Source organism: Macrotis lagotis, chromosome 8 (genome assembly GCF_037893015.1).
Source record: "Macrotis lagotis isolate mMagLag1 chromosome 8, bilby.v1.9.chrom.fasta, whole genome shotgun sequence".
Taxonomy (NCBI): Eukaryota; Metazoa; Chordata; class Mammalia; order Peramelemorphia; family Peramelidae; genus Macrotis; species Macrotis lagotis.
The window spans coordinates 31,096,021-31,117,657 of NC_133665.1; the positions used below are offsets into that span (position 1 = coordinate 31,096,021).

General features: G+C 35.4%; 1 protein-coding gene across 19 annotated transcripts in view; it reads left to right on the plus strand.

Moving 5' to 3' along the window:
* The window catches only part of FRMD3 (FERM domain containing 3), a 329,113-nt gene that overhangs the window by 172,119 nt on the left and 135,357 nt on the right, over positions 1-21,637 (plus strand). For 17 of the 19 annotated variants that reach the window (XM_074196651.1, XM_074196656.1, XM_074196661.1 and 14 more), the window contains one exon: positions 20,223-20,301. In XM_074196651.1, coding sequence (XP_074052752.1) covers positions 20,223-20,301 — 79 coding nt within the window. Of the gene's footprint in view, positions 1-15,396; positions 15,416-15,839; positions 16,505-20,222; positions 20,302-21,637 lie in introns of those variants that run through there. The other 2 variants (XM_074196670.1, XM_074196669.1) reach the window with 2 other exon arrangements.

Genomic DNA, 21,637 nt, shown 5'->3' on the forward strand with positions numbered 1-21,637 from the left:
CTCTACTTCTAATGCAAAACGGGTGGAGGAGAGAGTGGATTGAGTCAATCCTAGCCAATAACCATGGCTCCTGAGGTTGTGTATATCAGAGGAGAGAATTTTATAGGTGAGAGCAGACCATAATACCTCAGGTCATCAGTTTGTTGGTGATTGTTTAACAGTTGACTCTTTGGGAATTGAGAAAGAAATGTATGCCTGATACACTTTAAAGTTTAATATGTATTATTAACATTTTCTCCATCACTTTCTTAAGTCTTTGTTGTGGGTAGTTAGTCATTGTCAGTCATGTCTGACTCTTCATAACCCCATTTGAGGTTTTCTTGGCAAAAATACTGAAGTGATTTACCATTTCCTTCTCCAGCTCCTTTTATAGATGAGGAAATTGAGGCAGATAGGTTTGAGTGACTTGCCCTTAATCTGGGGCAAGTCTAAGTGACTTACACGATAGTAAGTGTCTGAGGTCACATCTGAATTCTGAAAGATGAGTCTTCCTGACTCCAGGCCTGTGCCAGCTAGCTGCCCTTTTAAAGTCTGGAAGTCAACAGAGCAATAAATTAAGCCCCCTTTGTAGCATTTGTTCATTTCTGAAGTGTAAATGCTCACACAGAAAAATCTAACACGTTATTGTTCTTTTGAATCTATCCCTGCCTCAGGTTCAACAGTTGTTCAACTATAAAGCTGGGATGAAATCCCAAGTAGAAGGAAGGGGTCTATGCTAACAGAAGCCCAGATATGAATCAGATAATAAATCAATGGTGACTGTGGGTGGGTGGCAACAACTCTGAAAGCAGAATAATAGCAATAAAGGATATGACTTAGGATTTGTATGATAGAAAGAGAAGATGCTCTCATCCCATGGCAAGGAGAAGGGATGCCAGCTGAAAGTCCAGAGAGTTTCTCTGCTCCCTTACAATGTAGGGAAAAAACAAAGAAAGTTAACAGCTTGTTGGGTGGACACCCATTGGCAAACTCTTGGGAGAACCCAGAATGGGGGTTCATAGGATGAGTAAGAAAGGATGGGTTGTGATATTACTCTTTTGGAGGAAGGTTGCAAATGGATGATCTCATGCTTGTGTTCTGTTAATGGGGAGACATAAATACAAAGAATGAAACAATTTCTTCTCTCAAGGATTTTACATTCTAATGGAGTGACAAGTAAAAATAAATAGAAAAGCAAAGCAGATATGAGATTGTCAAATACAGGAAATTTAGAGTGGCCACTAAAATTTCAGGAGAAGGGGAGGTTGGTGGGGAGGAACAGGAAAGGCTTCATCAGAACAGGGCTTCTTTACCTTTTTTGAAGTCTATGGACTCTTGCTCAGAATAATGTTTTTGAAATGCACAAAATAAAAGGCATAGGATTACAAAAGATGATATTACAAGTAAAATGAAATGCAGTTATCAAAATATTTAAAATGAAACAAGTTCACAGTCCCCAAGTTAAGAACCTCTGATGCAAAGTTGGTGCTTGAACTGTGTCTTGAAGGAAGATATTTTTTTTTAAATTGGAGGATAGGTTATCATTAACAGAGTCATGCTGAAAAGAGAGAATGGCATTATTAAAGACCCCTTAATTTTTATGATATAATCGTAGGGTACATAAATGTGCATCTTTGTAATAATTGAGTAGTCAAAGCCTCCCAGCTGAATCTGACCATCCATAAATGAAGTTGTGACCCCAACCTCCCTACTCTAGATTTGACTCTGAGGGTAGCTGAGCTTTTAGAGGAGGGGGGCTGCAGCCACAAATAGCTTTTCAGTTTGATTAAAATGGAAGAGAATTTAGATTTTTCCCTTTTGTCCATGGAAAATAAATGACTTTCAGGTGATGCAATTCACCTTGAATTCATTTGCTTGGAAGGCAAGTACAGTGTTATGGAAAAAGCATGAGACCTGGAGTGAGAAGACCCAGTTCAAGTACCATTACTTCCTTACTAGTTAGCCCAGTAGATAATGCTTGGAGTCTTAAAGAGAGACTTGAACAGGAATCCTGCCTTAGACCTTGACTATCTCTGTGACCCTAAACAAGTCAATTCATTCATTGCTCAGTACTCAGGAACTGTAACTTTCACAGGTCACTTAGAACCTATCAGTCTCAGTTTCCTCACATGTAAAATGGCACTAAATAAAACTTGCACTCTTTTCTCAACAGAGTTGTGATGACCTAATGAGATACTATAGGAAAGGGATTTCTGAATCTAAGTCTTCTTATTGTTATAAGACTTTAAAGGAGGTAATATATTCAAAGTGCTTTGCAAGCCTTAAGGCCCTATTTAAATGTTAACTATTATTATTGTTGGCTTATTACCTTTGACAAGTCACACAACCATGTGCTTCCATTTCCTCATTTGTAAAATGGGACTAATAAAACTTTTACTGCTTACTTAACCAAACTGGTGTATGACCAAATACAAAGTATTTTGTAGAACTAACTTGCTCTGATTATATAGGTTTTCTGTCTGTTTTGGGAAGATATTTGCTTTCTCTTCTAGCAGGGAAACCTTGAGAGCTTTTTTTTTTTAATATCTGTAATGACTTTAGTTTAGTTATTAACAGCCCAGGGAAAGCTGAGCCCCACCCCTGGGACTCAGTCCTGGAGGTACAAACAGGATCTTGTTTCCAACCCTGAGGCAGTTTCTGCTGGGAATATGCCTTTAATGTACCTATCCTTTCTGTCAACTGGCAGTGGCTACATAATTCAGTAAGGAAGATGCTTTTTCTGTTCCCATCTTCACTAAAGGAAAACGATTTTAAGTTCAGATTTCCTGTACTTACCCACTTGGATTCCTTTTGACTATCAGTGCACATGTGACTTTCTGGAGGAGACTGTGAAAGTCACTTGTCAAAAGAGGCTCATTCATTTATTCATCAAATATTTATTGAAAGCCTACTGTGTTTGAAGGGAGACCCTGAAACACTCTCCTCGACTAACGTTTCAGGTAGACTCAAAATAAAAATATGTGCCTACATATTTTGGAAATCAAAAAGACCCTATGAGGCTTAGTTTCTGATTGGACTGTTTGCTAGGTGTGTGACCAAAAATGTTATCTTTCCAAGTCTCAAAAGCAAGTTACACCTGGAATATGCCTGCTAGAAGGGCAGGAAGGAAGGGAGGCCATGAGAAGGGGAAGATTATTTGGAATAGATGCACTCTCAGGTTCCTGTTGGGCAGATTGATTTTTGCCCACCAAATAGTGTCATGCTTAGGATAGAGTAGAGACTTAATAAATATTGACTAACCACCAGTTCTATCCACATCATATTTTATAAAAACATGCATGATGGTAGTTATTTGATTTACTCTGTATGATTTATTTTGGGGGGTGGAAAATAGTATTCCACTTAAGGGATTAAATAGAGGAAGACTGGGTTCAAGTTCTGACTGTGACACATACTGCTTTTGTGATTCCCCCTGGTCAAATCAACTTACCTATATTTCTAGGCAATTAGACTGTAAGTTACAGAGAAAATGGCAGCCTACATTGAAAGATAGTGTCCTCCTGTACAATTAAAATCATAGATCTGGTTCCAGATCAGTTCTACCTCTATTTTCTTTAAGAGAAGAGAAAATTTTACTTATACTAAGATGAACTAACTTTTCTTTAATGAATTATGCTGACACTTCCTTAGGTCTAGATCCTTCATTTATCCAAACCCTGACAGAAAGTAAGGAAGGAGACAAATGTATATTAAGTATCTACTCTATGTCAGCATTTTGCAAATATTATTTCTTTTGATCCTTACAACAGCTTTGGGAGATTTTAATATTATTCCCATTTTACATTTGAAGAACCTGAGAGATGGAGATTAAGTGACTTGCTCAGGGAAACGCAGTTAGTAAGGGTCTGATGTCAGATTTGAACTTAGATTTTCCTGATTCCAGATCCAGTGGACTATTCACTCTTTTTGCTCCAGGTGAAAGGATCTAACCTTTTCCTTCTGTTTCTTTCCTTATGGAAAATAGGATGAACCTTCCCCTAGGACTTTAAAAGGAATATTACGTTATATTTAATTATACTATATATTATGTAATATCATGTTATATCACTCTACATTCTACCTATTATATTATATTATATTATATTATATTATATTATATTATATTATATTATATTATATTATATTATATTATATATCATCATATCATATTAGACTATAGTATATATTAAATTATACTGTCATACTATGCTATATTACATATTATATTATGTCAGTTATCATTATAGTTATTTCATGTCATACTATTAACTATAAGGAATCATACTGAGCTTGGACAAGTAGGAGGTTACAGTTACAAATTAAATGGACAAGTTTAAAATCTAAAGGGATCTTTAGTGTTCATTTTGATTCTAGATACTATCTATAGGTAATTAAGGCTTACATTTTTCTACTTTTCTTTTCGACTGACTTTCACTTCTGTTAGGCTTTCTGTCAGTCACCCAGACTTGGGTTAGATCTTAGATCAGTTCAGGGTTTCTTTCTGATAGACTTGGTTTGGGTCAAGTTACAAGATATTAGTCTTCAACTGACTCATTTTCTTATCCCTTTAACTCAGGGAGTAGGATTTCAGGTCTATGACAGAAAGGTTCCCCCTCTGTGCTTCCCATTACGTTGATCCGTTCTTGTTCAGAACTTCAGATCACTAGCTCTCTTCTCTCTTCTTCCTCCTCCCTTAGACCTAGGAAAATAGTGAGAAACATCTTTCCTTGTCTTGACACCCAAGATTTTTCATTTGAGTTTTGGAAAACACTTTAAAGGAAGCAGCCGGCAAAAGTCAGGTTGAATGATTTGAAGCAAGGACCACACTGATATGAAAATGTTGTCCAATCCTGGGTATTTGAAGTGTATATGAGGCTGCAAATATAAGCAAACCACCACTGTCAAGAATACTGAAAATGTTGTGGGGCTAGGGTCTGGCAAAAAAGAATAATATATTTTCCGTTTTGTTCTCAGAAGAAATATTTCAGGCATGTTATAGGGAAGAGAGTCTAAACAGAATAGGAAGTGTGGGCTGTGTGTGTGTGTGTGTGTGTGTGTGTGTGAGAGAGAGAGAGAGAGAGAGAGAGAGAGACAGAGACAGACAGAGAGACAGATAGAGACAGACAGACAGATAGAGACAGACAGACAGAGAGAGACAGAGAAACAGAGAGAGAGAGAGACACACACACACACACACACAGAGACAGAGACAGAGACACAGAGAGAGAGACAGAGAGAAACAGAGAGAAAGTATGCATTAGCCCTGCCAGTTATGACTGAATGTGACTTTGGGAAGGCATTTAAGGTTCAGATTAGCACAAAGTCTGTGGTCCTCTGATCCTGAATCACTCTAAACCTATATGCAAGACACTATACTAGTATTTTTCTCTAATGATAGCTTGTTTTTATATAATACTTTGAGGTTTGCAAAAAGCTTTAATTATGATATAGCAATCATTCGGTCATCATAACAGCTATAAAAGAGTTCTTTTTTTATCATTCTCATTTATCAAATGAAGAAACTGAGTCCCAGAGAGCTTAAGTAATTTGCAGAGTCTCACAGTTAGTGTTAATCTTTCTAAAATGAAGACAATTTGTACTTTGTAATGGGCAATATTATAGGAGGTGAAATTATGTGTCTATTAAATCAAATGGTCCCCTTTCTAGAAAATCTAACATTGTTCATTCAGGTGAGGTAAGTCTCACCTGCTCAATTGAAAGTATTTATAATGTGGTGTTCATTCATAGGGATATGAAGCCTGATAATAATTTGACTGATTGTGATAATCATGTTAAAATGAAATAATTGACTTTGACCACTTATATGAATGTCACACGGATAGGTGAGTTTTAAGTAAAATTATAGAAGCTATTTTCAGTCCTTTGTACTAATGCATGAAATAATCATCAAAATGTTGGGTTGCATAGTGCAAAGAATGATGTCCTAGGTCTGATTACTTCTGGTCCTAGCTCTGTAACATTAAGGAAATCACTGCACCTTTAGTATACTTGTCTATCAAATGAAAAGGTTGGACTAAATATTCATTTTTTTTGCAAGGCTAGTGGAGTTAAGTGGCTTGCCCAAGGCCACACAGCTAGGTAATTATTAAGTGTCTGAGATCGGATTTGAACCCAGGTACTCCTGACTCCAGGGCTGGTGCTCTATCCACTGTGCCACCTAGCCGCCCCAATATTCATCTTTAAAGTCCTTTCTGGGTCTTGGGCAAATAGGTCATCCAGAGGAAGGAACACTAGACTTGGGATCAAGAAGACTGATCTTTCTGAGTTCAAATCTAGCCTCAGACATGTAAAAGCTGTATGACTCTGTTTCCCTCAGTCTGCATCTATAAAATGAGTTGGAGTAGAAAATGGCAAAACACTCTAGGGTTGGACATGACTGAAATTGTATGTTTCTCCCAAATTTAAGCAATTTTTATTTTTATTTTTACAATTACATGCAAAGATAGTTTTCAACATTTATCTTTTTGTAAGTTTTTAAAGTCCATATTTTTATAACACCCTCCCTTCTCTCTTCCCTCCCCATGACAATGAGTAGTTTGATATAGATTACACATGAACAATCATATTTAGCTAATATTTCCATATTAGTCATGTTGTGAAAGAAGAATTAGAACAAAAGAGGGAAAAAAAAACATGAGGAAGAAAGGAAAAAACCTAAAAGAAATTTTAAAAACTGAACAGAGTATGCTTTGTTCTGCATTCAGATTAGCTAGATTTTCTCTGGATATGGATGGCATTTTCAATCAGGATTGTCTTTGATCACTGAACCTATTGAGAGAAGCTAAGTCCATCATAGTTAGTCTTCACTCAGTGTTGCTATTAATATGTACAATGTTCTTTTGGTTCTGCTCACTTCACTCAGTATGCAAGTCTTTCCAGGCTTTTCTGAAGTCCAGCTGCTCATGATATCTTACAGAACAATAGTACTTATATTCATAGACCATAATTTGTTCAGCCATTCCCCAATTAATGAGCATCCCATCAACTTCCAATTCTTTGCCACTACAAAAAGAACTGCTAGATATATTTTTGTATATGTGTGACTTTCCCCCTTTCTTATGATCTCTTTGGGATACAGATCTAGAAGTGGTATTACTGGATCAAAAGGTATACACAATTTTATTTCTCTTTGGACATAATTCCAAAGTCCTCTCCAGAATGGAGAGCTATGTCTCACACCCCTCCAACATTGATCATTTTCCTTTTCTGTTATTTTAACCAATCCAATAGGTGTAAGGGAAACAAGGAAATTAAAAAAAAATGTTATATGTCTCAAAAGTCTTAGTGTAGTTTACTCCCAACTTAAACTAATAATTTTGGGACATTACACCTAAACCTGGAAGAGAAGGGATTTCTCTTTTCTTTTTGGTGAAATGCTTTTTTCTGATTATGATTATTATAAAATAACAACAAACTTCTGGAGGGATTGGAAGTAATAAGATTAATTCATTTGGGTAGGATTGAAGGATCGTTCTATATACAATGATCAGAGGCTGTGGTAGAAGAAAACCCTATTTATTCTGAAAAGAAACCCGTGTGCTTCATCTTGTCTGAGAGATATTTGAGCCCTAATTATCCAGGCACAATAGTTAAGGTTGCATCCATATTATATTTTACTGGCCCTGAGGTATTGCCAAACATCTTAAATGGATTAGGAATAACATTTGTATGCAAATATAGGCCAATAGAGAGTAATATACAGGGTTGACTCACATTTAATACAGATACTTTGGTCATGCTGTGGGTGGGTTTCCACATTAGTACTTCCTGGAAATTATTATATTTTGGTAGGAAACTCTGACATTGCAATGCAATTTCTTCCTTTAATGAAGATGTATTCTTGTTCCTAAACTTTCTATGCAATGTCAGTTAGCTACCTTTTTAAGCACATAATATTTAAGTTCCTGAGGTAAGACAGATAATAGTTTCTTTTCCTCTGGGGTTGTTTGACCTTTGGGTTTGAGGTTTTTTCCTGTAGGGGAGCAAGAGTTCAATTTGTATGGGATGATGAATAATTAATAGGAATGAAAGGCCACAAGACATCATACCTAGAGACCCCACCTCAGAGTCAGAATTTCCCGGTTTTAAAATCTGTGACCATATGAGAGGATCACCAGCTCTTAGAGTCCTAGTCTACTCTCTGAGGCTTTCAGAAGGCTGATACTTGTTAGTTACCTTAAGGTCCTTAGGAAAGTCATTGAGCACCTATGGACCTCAATTTCTTAATTCATAACATGAGGGAGTGGGAGTAGATGGACTCTGAGATCCCTTCCAGGTCTATATTTATAATCCTTTGAATAAGTTACAGAGAAATTGCCTGTGTTCTTTGGGAGTCAGGGGTATGGGAAGGAGTTCCTTTCCTTGGAATTCTTCAGATAAATGATCATAGGTTGAAAGGTTAAAGGGACCACAGAGATTTTCTAGTTTAACTCGCTCATTTTGTTACTGAGGAAACTGAGGTCCTGGAGCAGCAGGACCTGGAGTCAGGAAGACTCATCTCCCTGAGTTCAAATACAGCCTCGGGTATTTTACTAGCAGTGTGATCCTGTCCAAGTCACTTAGCCCCTTTTGCCTCAGTTTCATCATCTGTAAAATGAGCCAGAGAAGGAAATGGCAAACCACTCTAGGATCTTTGCCAAGGAAACCCTAATGGTATTACAAAGGGTTGGACACGACTAAAATGATTCAACAAGCTGAGGTCCAAAGTCTTAAGTGTAACTTCAGACAAATGCTTCCCCTGAAAGATAATTATAATACCTTATATTTGTATAACTCTTTACAATTTACAAAGTTGTTACATCCATTATCTCATTTGATTTTCATAGCAATTTAGGGAAGTAAACAGGGCAGGTATTACTAATCACATTGTGCAGAAAGAAGAAAAAGAAGGATAAGGCTAAGTATTGATGAGGCTAAATATTTACAAATATTATTTCATTTTATCTTCACAATAATCCTGGGAAGTAATCCTGCGATATTTTGAACCCCATTTTACAGTGAAGGAAAATGAGCAGATAGAGGTTAAGTTTTTTGGTTCTAGATCACATAATTAGTAAATGTAAAGGTCACTCACAACTTTCATCAGTATATGGTTTTTAATATATTCTAATCTACTTTTTCTTCATCTTGAAATTTAAGACAACTTTTACTCTTTCGGCATATCTTTTATCCTTCATAATTTCTCAAATATTATAAACAGTGATTCAGTAATCAAGTCTCTTTGAGTATTTTGGGATGTAATTCCTCTTTGCCAAGAAAATTGTTCTCATTTATAGCAGCTGGGAAATCTTATCATTTCCTTTCCAATACTGTACTTCAATTCCCTCTGGGTTCATAACATGGACTTTGATGGGAAAAATTACATCCATATTTTTACTAATCTCTAACTGAAATTTAGCATTTCTTTCGATTAAAAACATCAGTTCTGAGAAAGAGTCCTTTAGGCTTCACCAGGCTGACAATGGGAACTGGGTACATATGGACATAAAGGTTAAGAACCTCTGCTCTGGTCCATTTCTGTTCTAACCTTTCTAATCTAAAAATTGTCCTCTTTGATGAAAAAAGGATAATAAAATGGAAGTTGTATATTTCATTCCTTCCTATCATCTGTTAAATATTATTCCTTCCATATCAAATCAGTGAATACAGTCTTTATTTACTTCCAAGTTTAGAACATATCTAAAAAAATCATTTTGTTTTGTTCATATTTTTCAAAAAGCCTCAGCTCATTCTGGGTGTTACTTTTTCTAACTCTGCTCTTTTAATCCCATAGTAGTCTTTCTGTTCATCCTTAGTTATAATCTCTTTTTTGGCATGTTTTTTGCATGTCCATTTTGACTTGAAATCCTTGAAAAGAAAGCTTCTTGAAGAGACATTGTATCTTTAAATACCTCTCCCTAATATTTCTCTTTGAAATAATTTATGATTCTTTGTGAGAATCTTTTCTTGAACAGACCCTCTCCTAAGATCTCTGGCCAAGTGATCTTGCCTATGCTTATTTGAGGATGATGGGGAAAGGAACAATTATTTATATTGTACCTCCTATTGATCAAGGACTATGCTAAGCATTTTTACAAGTATTATCTCACTTGATCTTCACAACAACCCTGTTAGGTTGTTTTATTTTATTTTACTTTTTGAAATTTAAAGAAACTGAGACAAACTAGATTTGAACTCAGGTCTTTCTGATTCCAGATCCTAGAATTTTCTCCAGTTTGTCACTTAGTTTCCCCCAAATATTTGATAAATATTGGTTAAATAATGGGTTAAAATAGGTAGAGGAAGAAGTACTAGAAGATAATTATACCAAAAATAATATCAACAATAACATCAGAAACAAAATTGAAATTTTCTCAAGGTATAATAAACTAAGGGAATTAGTATAAATTATACTGAACAAACATATTATTAGATGAAATTAAGAAATGACTAAAATGACTATAGCATTAGATTATAAAATGGCAGTGAAACAGTAGCATAGAAACATTCAGGACAATTTAAATAAAATGATAGATTAGTGAAAAGTAGAATTGTTTTACTGGAGAACAGAAGAAACAGTAGAAGCTGAAAAATAAATACAGAAATTAAAAAATATTTGGAAGCATTCATGATATAAGTGACTCATTTGGAGGACAAATCAAGGAGAAGAAAATGAGGTATTACAGACTTCCCAAAAACTATTTAGAGAAGACTATGACCATTTAGTTTCAGGAAATCATGTAAGAAAAATTTCCAGAAATATAAAAAAATAGAAATAATTTGCCACCTGACAAAATTCATGAGTGCTAATAAGTGTTAACTGAAGCTTCAGTTTTTTCCAACCATATCAGGCTCCAGCAATACAATAGCAAGATGATCTTACAAGCAGTCATTAAGAAAGCCATTATACCAAAACCCAATAATTCAAAATTTTCAAGATTTTTCTACAAATATGAAAAAACAAAGAAGATTTTAGGGTATTATAAAGTTAAAGATGAAATACAGGATTCTCAAATCAATTTTCCTCTGATACTAAGCCTCCTTTTTTAAAAAAAATTGAACATTTAAAATTCAAGATGACTTTGAGTAAATTAATGGCTAGACTAACCAATCCTATAGCATCTTAGGTTATGCAAATCTAGTAAGGGCATAAAAGCCTATAGAAGAGACTTAAATTATTAAGCTAAGTGTTTTAATCAAACTAAGGTACTTTACAACTGTGATTAACTAGTCCCTATCTCAATGTAGTCACCATAGAGGGATTAAAAATAACAATGATTTTGTTTTGGTTAACTACCTAATGACACTAGCAAAACTTGTTGGAGGGAAAGAATGAGTTGATTATAGGTGTTACAAATAAGGAGAGAAAGAACAAAGGAGTAGGGATATGAGAGTAGAGAGTAGAATTAGAAAAAATTAGAAAGAAGAACATCTGGAAAGAAAATTTAAGTAATAATAACTTACATGCTTATCTCATTACACAATACACATATGTGCATCTGTAGATACATGCAAATATATATGTAATGGGCAGACACTGAAAATGAACAATGAACTGGTCCCAAAATTGAACTAAAGAAAGGGGGGGGGCTGAATGGCCTTTGGGAAATTGCAGAGTTCTTTTAAAGACTTCAAATTTCTCTCTGAAGCAAAAGCCCAACTGTTTAATGTGAATATTCTTCCAGTGATGTAATAGTCAATATCATGCTCAAATATAAATCATCCCTATAGCTGCATCTTGACTTGGAAAACCGCAAATTAACACCATCTAAAATTGTATTTAATTTATTTTGTGGAACATATTACAATTATAATTTAGTCTGGTTGAGCCACACTCGTGGACCAGTGGACTTGAGTTTGATACCTCTGAAATTTGTCAAAAAATACAGCAGCTTCAATTGAAATTAAGGAACATGCTAAGGGTAATGGTAGATGTTGGTATAAATAGGCTGGCACAAAGAAGAAGCATAAAGGATATCACCAAAGAAATGTTTGAGAAAAAAGGAGAGGAAGAAGCATTTTTGGCACTGGCACAATATCAAGAAAAGTGAGGAAACTGCCCATCACATTGGATGAACCGCTGTGGCAAGGTTTAAGAGTCAGGCAGATGGCAGATGGCATCTTCACTTTTGGAGAAAATAATTATCAATGAGATTACAAATCCATTGACATATTAAAGTAATAAATGATATTTACATGATACTTTAAAATTTGCAAGGAACTTCACATAAAACTTTGTGAGTTATATACTACAGGAATTAAACTGTGGTGTTGTGACTCACTTATAGTCACACAGCTAGTATAAATCAGAGACTTTTAAACCATGTCATCCCCCATTTCAAGTATCATTCTTTCCACTATATTTTCTGCTGCTTGTCAGGTATTCTGAGAACAATATTTGCATTTAAAAAGTAAGAGATAGGGTTGGTAGAAGGATACTGGCAAAGGTGTCCTGGTAAATATTTAATAATTGGTTCTCTGGTTAAAAAAAAAGTACTAGACACACTTTAAAGTTTAATCTGCACTATGACATTTTCTTCATCATTTTCTTTAAGTCTAGACAATTAACAAAACAATAAATTAAGCCCTGATTTGTAGTGTTTGGAGGTTTCTTGAAAGGTAAATGCTTACACTGAAAATTTGACAATTGACTTTGGCAACCTTTACAAAGTTGACTACAGTATACTTCTGGGCAATAGAAATTATTTGAGTCATCATAATGTGTCTGTGTTTACAGGAATTAGGTTATTCTTACTTATTCATTCAAGACACTATATGTGTGTGTGTGTGTGTGTGTGTGTGTGTGTGTGTGTGTGTGTGTGTGTGTGTGTAGCAATGAAAAAAATCGAACACTTTTCAGACAAAGCCTTTACCCTGCCTCATTTCGGGTTAATATTCTACCCTTTATGACCCAGAACTACTTGGGGAAGGGATGGATTAGAATTTTAAAAGCTTGGATCCAAAATGAGTACATGTTCTTGGCATGGCCATGTGTATGAAGGGATGTGCTTAAAGGTCATACACAATCTTAAGTGATGAGGTGGTGGGAAAGGAGCTGGCAAAGAGTTCTTAGTAAGAATACAGTGATATCTTTTAAGAATTTGACTTTTGTTTTTAAACAGTTTTAGTTATATTTTTGACTTTTGTTAGCACTACAAAGCATCTTTTTCATTTCTTTAAAAAATGAAGGGAGTTTTGGTCCAGGAAATTCCTTGTATTCCCTATTCTCTCTGGACTTTTATGGCACTCCTTTCTCTTAATGCCCTTACTATTTGTCCAACCACTCCTTTTCAGTCTCCTCTCCTTGTTCATTATCCAAACCTCATCAATGGCTCCTACCCTTGTCTTGGTACATTCTGTCTCTTCATCACTGCATCAGTTCTCATAAGTGTAAATAATGGCTACGCATACTGTCTCAGATATGTATATATATAATATATGCAAATTTTTTTATATATATAGGGTGTGTATGCATATGGCTTTCAGATCTATATACATGCATACTGTTCTCAGATATAGATATTATATATGCTTACATACTGTTCTCATATATATAGTTTGCATATTGCTCTTATATATATGCATACTACTCTCAGATCTCTCTATGTATATCTATCTATCTATCTCTATCTATTTATCTATCTATCTATCTATCTATCTATCTATCTATCTATCTATCTATCTATCTAAAATAGCCATTCCTAGTATCTCTCTGTCTCTCTCTCTGTCTCTCTCTGTCTCTCTCTGTCTCTCTGTCTCTGTCTCTGTCTCTGTCTCTCTCTGTCTCTCTCTCTCTCTCTCTCTCTCTCTCTCTCTTTGTTTTTTTCAAGGCAAATGGGATTAAGTGGCTTGCCCAAGGCCACACAGCTAGGTAATTATTAAGTGTCTAAGACCTGATTTGAACCCAGGTATTCCTGACTCCAGGGCTGGTGCTCTATCCACTGCACCACCTAGCTGCCCCAGTATCTCCTTTGAACTTCAAACTCGCCCCCCCCCCATCACCTTTCCCCAATTGGACATTTCACACTTTATGTCCTGGAGACATTCAAAATTCAACATATCCAAAAAAGACATTATCTTCCTCTTCTACCTTCCAAAGTCCCCTATTTTTGTCAAAGACACTATCATTCTTTTATTTTCCAAAGTTCACTCATAATTCTCCTTCATCCCACATAATCACTTGTAAAATCTTGCTGTTTCTTCATTATTCTGTTTATGCTACACTTCCATTTTTCTCAGGAAGGGGCTAGTTTATTTCAAAGTATGGATCATGAAATATTGAGACCTCATTTTTCTCATCTCTCATCACAGAATAAGGAACAAACGAATTCATTTAGCATACCAACCTATGGGAAGATGAGTGAATGCACCTCAGTCTTTGCTTTCAAGTAGTCCCCATATGGATCAATAGAGAAAGTTTGAGTTTTATTACTCATTTAGCTACCATTTTCTTTTGGGACCTTATCATTTCTTGCCTTGATGTCTTAAATCGATCAATTCCATTATTCCATTCTTCCCACTGTGGCCAAAGTTATCCTTAAATGCAGGTCTCACCATGTTAGTCCTGTTCATTATGTACTCCAGTGCCTCCTTATTTCTCATAAGTTAAAATATTAGCTTTTCTGTTTTGCTTGTAAAACCCTATACAACCTAGCACTAACCTGCCTTTCTAGCCTCACGGAACTAGCCTTATTCCATATCCCACAGTCTAAATTGGTATTCTCTCTGTTCTTCACAGTTCATTGTCCATTTCTCTGTTATTTTTTTGGGGGGGGTGGGGGAATTTTGCAAGGCACTGGGGTTAAGTGACTTGCCCAAGGTCTCACAACTAGATAATTAAGTGTCTGAGGTCAGATTTGAACTCAGGTCCTCCTCCAGGGCCAATGCTCTATCCACTGCACCACCTAGCTGCCCCCATTTCTCTGTTTTTGCACTAACCATCTTCCATTTCTAGCACATATACTCTCTCATCCTCTGACTCCAAATGCTCCTTTTCTTTAATACTCAGTTCATGCACTCAATTCTGGGTAAGAATACAGTTACTGATATCTTTTAAGAATTTGATATTTGTACAAGAAACCTTTCCTCATCCCCTCAACTGCTAGTGACCTTCCTCTCAGACTATCCCCTGATTTTACTTACTTTATATTTTTTCTCTTTATACTTATATTTGTACATGTTGCCTCCTCCATTAGAAGTAAACTTGTGAGTAGGAATTATTTCATTCTGTGTGTGTGTGTGTGTGTGTGTGTGCGTGTGTGTGTCTGCTAGGACAGTATTTTCATTAAAAATTGATTTTTTAGGATGATGCTCATCTTTTCAGGGTAAGTTATTTTTTGTGTTAAATTGATAATCTTTTTTTCTTTTTGGAATATTATATTCCCAGATTTCTTCTTTTTTTTACAGGTGAAGTAGCCAGATCCTGACTGTTTTCTTGGTAACTGAATTACCTTTTTTGTGGATGCTTTCAGCAATTTTTTCTTTGACTAAGAAGCTCTGGATTTTTTCTTTTATTTAAATTTTTTTTTACTATTTCTTGTTCTTCTGGCATCAAATTCTACTTGGCTTCTTCTTGTTTTAAGAATATCTGTTACTTCTATACAGTTTATCACTTCTAATGCTGAGAACTGTGCCTCACATATAGTAGGGGCTTAATAAATGCTTGCTGACAGACTTGGTGATTGATTTTTTCTTCTAAGCTATTTTTTCTCCTTCCAGTTTTTTTCCATCAAGACTTTTTTATTTTTTACCTCTTGCTTTATTTCTTCTATGTTTATTCACATAGTCCTTGAGAAAAATCTTTTTTTTTTTGAGTATCTGTTTCCAGTTGTTAAAGAGTTATTTTTTCCTTGTTGGAAATCTTCAAAACTATGATAATGTTTTATACTTGGTGGTCTTTGGTTTAGTCATTTCTCTAACTTTAGTTCCTGATTAGAGGATTTGTGCTGAGGCCACACTTTGGCTTCTGCCATGCTTTTTTTTGTGATTGACTTTGAGTGATTTCTTCATGGAACACCCAACGTTTTGTGCTCATTTCTAACTCCTAGTGTTTGGTCCTTCTGCATCCTTGAGGTTCAGAGCATGGAATGTTCAGGGTCCTCTGTGGTGTCTCTAGAAACCTGGATCTCTTGTATGTCTAGTAAGAGTCTACCTCCACTGGTTGCTACCATGCCTGATAGATAACTTCTGCTTCCTTGGGTGAACCCCCATTGTAAGCTTACAACCTCCTTTGAGCTTTCTCAGGAGAGTCCTTGTTACTTCCAGAGAGAGAGCCTGGTAGGCTACATATGTCTCTGGGTCTTTTCTGATTTCTCTAGGAGGATATTAGATAGTCTACACTAGCAACCTCCTTGCTATTACTGTGGGCTATTTTGTGTATTTCTGGGGGGGGGGGTAGAAGAAATCAATTAGTATGGTTTTCATTGGATTTTGTGATTGTTTTTTCTGATTGTGCTATTTTCAGGTTTTGTTGGAGAAGGTATGTGTGAGCCATCATGACTAGAAGTCTAGATAAAATTCTTGCATGGTAGGTGAAAGAGTATAAAGAAATCATTAAGATATATCAGGTGACCTATCATTGATTATTGAGAATGATGTCACTGAGGGCATCTATTACATTTATAGACAAGATGTTCTCTATTGCCACCGACAAAAAGGATATTGGACTGAATGGAACATAAGTTTGACTCAGTATATGACTTTAATGCCATTCTTAAGCACATCAAAAGCAGGAAAGATATTGTAAATCCCTTTATTACCTGAACCACAACTTTATCATTTAATTTCTGCCTTCAGTAGAGCTATAATAAGTTCTCATAAGTTCTCTCAATATAGGATATGTGACCATGGTATTTAAGATTTGGCTATTGCATTTAATTTGGGAAAAATTGAATCATTTCATAAAAATCTGTCTTTTTTCTTTAGTTAAAAATTGTCTTTTCTCAGTTGTTAGTACTTTTTCAAGGCTTCAGGGAGGACCAAAGCTAATAACTGTCATTTTTTAAAAAACTTATTTGAGTAGAAAAGCATCCTAATTGATGCCATCTGGACAGAAAGTTTTGGATTGCTCAGATCACTGAACTCCTGAGTTTGCCTCCAGCTGGGAGTTCAGTTCTAGAATGAGTAACCCTGAGTAATAAGCTTAACATACAAGGAAAATCTTGACTCCTGTTCTCTATTCTAATATGGATCAAAGTCAATTTGGAAGATGGATATATATATATATATATATATACCTATATATATCTATAGCTATATACACATATGCATATATGTGTATATATACATATTACATATATATATGTAATGTTTTACAAATATTATTGATGTAATAATATTATAATCCCTATTTTACAGTTGAAGGAATTGAGGCAAATAGAGATTAACCATCTTGCCTGGGATCACATGGCTAGTAAATGTCTGAAGCCATGGGAAATAAATTCTCTTATTTGATTTCAGCTCTTTTCTCAGAATTCTGTTTTATTGCCTCTTTTAAAAGTTCTCCTTTCTTCTTCCTCACATTTTTGCTCTGTGCTTCATTGTCTTCACAATGCTACAATCACAAAAAAAGAGTAGAATTCATAAGTGATTAGGAGAGGACTTAGGATCATTCTTATCTACAATTTATTCATTAAGAGCCAGAAGATTTTCTTCTCTCATACATTAAATGGAAAAGTACCTATAGATCCAGGATTGGAAGCCTAGGCTCAAGGATTTTGAAAAAAGAAATAATTCATTTGAATCATGTAAAAGTGATGGCAATTTTGTATTTCTGGGCATGATATAAAGGAATGCTCTTTCTAATTGCTGAGGATTGTTGGAATTTTATGTTAAATCGTATTTTTAGATGGCATGAAAAAACTCAAATGAATTGAGGACTTTTTTGTTTTCCTATAAAGACTCAATGTTCCTGTTTATGAAATCTGCTTATATCTTACCTTGGTGTTGCATCATAGCCTAGAGATAATCATTCATTCTCAAGGCTTGTGGAACATAAGCTCTAGTGGTTTTACTATACTCCAGAGGATTTTAGTGATGAACAACTATATTTCTGTCACTGGAGGATTAGCCTAGTTAAGTTTATATTGGCTCATGAACATTATTGGTTGGCCCCCTCCAACCAATTCTTTTTTTCATCAAAATTCTTTTTGACCAAAGCACTTGATAGGTCTCATGATATTATTGAGTGGTTAGGCCTTTGGATTTAGAATCAGGAAGACTTGAGTTTAAATGCTGCCTCAGACCCTTATGAGTTGTATTACCTAAATATGCCACTTAACTTCTTAGTAGCTTTTTCCTCATTTGTAAAAATGAAAGAGTTGCATTGGATGGTCTCTAAGGTAACTTCCAGCTCTAAATTATACATGAATTAATAACAATAAATGATTAAGGTACACAAGGTTGTGATCACCATTGATGCAGCACCTTTGATGTATATACTTAAACCATAGATCTGTGAAGTATTAAAAATTATGGATCCTGGTGGAAGGGGACCTAGAAATTATGACAGGGTCTGAGTTTTATGTTCTCTAACCATGCACCCTTATTGAGGCAGCTAGAATGATAATGAGGGCTCTTATGAATTGAATGTTTTTTTAGCAGACTATTTTATGAGCAATTTTCCTTACATAATAAAGCCACATTTATGTGTTTATTATTCATTCTCTGAATATCAAAGATCTGGTTAGGGATACAGTATGGTACATTGGAAAGAACACAGATTTTGAATTCAGAGACCCTGGATTTACATCCTATTTCTGACATTTATAACACGTTTGACTTTGGACAGGTTGCTTAACATTTCTGAGCATCAGTGTCTTCATCCAGAAATGAGAGAGTTGGATTTAATGGTCCCTTAGGTCCCTTCTAGTTACAGTATGATGATTCTAGGATCTTAGTGGTGATTTAAAAACAAAAGCTTATCATGAAAGGAAACCTAATGTAGAATGAGACACAGATCTCAGACATGGCCATTATATGTTGATTTTTTTTGCTTATAACTGCTATAAGGGAGGGCTTCTATTGGGAGAAGAAGGAGGTGGATTAATTAGTGGGTAGTTATAACCATGAGAAAAAAGAGAGTCACAAATAGTTTTTTAAAATGGAAGAAGCAGAAGCAGCAAAAACAGAAGTAGTAGCAGTAGCAGAAAAAGAAGAAGGAGGAGGAGGAGGAGGAGGAGGAGCAGCAGCAGCAGCAGGAGGAAAAGGAGAAAACGATGATGATGGTGGTGGTGGTGATGATGATGATGATGACAATGGCGATGACAATGGTTCAGGGATAATAGATGATCACTGTTCTCCCTACTTCCCTCTTCCCATTCTCAATATTTTGTTGCATGAAGAGGTACGGGGACTGATCTGATAGCCCAGGGCTTTCCTACTAAAGAATAAAATAAACAAAGCTAAAAATCTCATGTGTACTATATGAGATTTATAAAAATACTGGCTGAAGATACACAATTAGCTATGACTGCTTCAGGAGAGTTGATCCTGAGGTCTTTGATGAATTTCTATAATACTGTATTTTCAAAATTTTAGTCTTTGTATGACTAACTTGATTCTGAAAAATCATTCTTTTAATTTCTGCACAAATAGATTACTTACCCATGGAGTGGGTTTTTGAGCACTGGACTTTTGAGTTAGTGATCGTGGATTCAAGTTACCACCCTACCACATACTTTCTGTGACCTTGGCAGCTAGCTGTCTTAAGCTCGCTAGGCTTCATTTAATTTGTCTCTAAACTTAAGGGATTGGATTAAGTGACCTCTAAGGTCTTTTCCAGCTCCAATGCTATAATTAGATGATTACTCTTAGGATTCATTCATTCCATCTTCCTACACATGTTGACTCAAACAAGTCATGTCCAGTGATATTTTCTACTTCACAGTAACTAGGTTAAACTCTAATTGGGGGTTCCATACAGTTCATTTGTAGATGTGGGATTGGCCAGTAGGGCAGGGAGGAGGTTGATGAGGATGTGATGGGAAAATTACTTTGTGATGTCCTTTTGCTTAGGTGGAGCTATGTAGTGAAGAGTTATGTATGTGCTGACTGACTAGAATTGCATTTGCTTTGGGCTTCCTCTCACATATTTGATTTTTTTGGTGGGTTTGTTTTGTTGAGTGCAATGCCTGTTATTACCCTGCTAATCATCTCATGGGCTAGTCTATCAAGACAGCCTTTCCTGTGTTTGAATCCATGTTCTTTGCTGCTATTCTCATGCTTTTTTTTTTATAATGTTTCAGCTCATCCACCATATACCATGTGCTTTAGAGTGAAATTCTACCCACATGAACCTTTGAAGATTAAAGAAGAGCTCACCAGGTATTTTTTGTTTGTTTGTGCTTCATTTCACACGCTCCACAAGCCAAGGACTTATTTGTTTGACTGCCAGGCTCTCCTTGGATTTGTGGTGAAATGCTCTAACAAAGCATGTGCCGAACCACACATTGCAGCTTGTAGTGTTTCCCTAACACTTAATTGTCTTTGAATTTTTTTAACAGTTGTCTTTGGGAGTGTAATTAAGCCACACAAATGAACAGTGGCTTTAGGGGGAGGTGTCCTGAGAAAACAGCTTCCAGTGGGATGCTAAAAATAAATAGAAGAAGAATGTTTTCAGTGTGGAGGGTAAAACAGAGCATCTATGAAGAACTAAACCATTCCTAGAGGAAAAAGAAATCGACAGCAAGAGATGTTTTCGTTATCTTAGACTGAGCTTTCCAAACCTTCTTCTTCTATCTTTGCCTCTATCTTTAGTTACTACACAGTGTAACCCAAATTTTTTTCCAGATTTTCCTTTCTTTCACAGAAATGACCTTCTTGGGGCTTGCTTCTAACACCTTCTCTAGCTTCAAGTCCAATATCCTGGCCCAAAGTCATAATTTTGGACTTGGCTACAAAAGTCGAAGGGTTTGAGTTTGTCTATCTCTCACCTTTTTAATAGAGGAAATTCAAGCTTCCCTTTTAAATCTCTAATCTTCGCCACAATGTTTTTGAAAACTCTCTTGAAAGAGGATCTCTGAAAAGCAGATTTTATTTTCACATGGAAAAATGTTGTAATTAGGGGTAATCTTACTGGCCAAGATGTAAGTATAAGATAGAATCATAAAATAGATTTTGCATATAACCAGAATACATAAATACAACAAAGATAAAATAATCAATAAATTATAAGTTTATTGTAAATTATGTAATTAAAATTATAAAACTATTATAAAAGTTTATAAATAAAAATATAAATATTTGCAAAAATACTGCATATACTGATTGTTAAGGGGACTCAGATATATTGCAAGTACACATATTGGACATAAAATGCAGGGGCAGTTAGGTGGTACAGTGAATATAGTACCAGCCCTGGAGTCAGGAGGGCCTGAGTTCAAATCCAGCTTAAGACACTTAATACTTACTTGTCTGTGTGATCTTGCGCAAGTCACTTAACCCCACTGTCTTGAAAAAACCAAAAGAAAAAATATAACATAAAATGCATTTGTATTATAACAAATTTTATTAAGATGAATATTTTACATGTAAATGATTGTTTTAACTATTTTTGCTTATCTTTTGAGATTTTAGAAAGACTTTGGAGATGATCAGTATATGCCAAATCTCTTTTGAAAACTACCCCATTTTCTTTTTCTCCTACTTTTTATAACCAGTA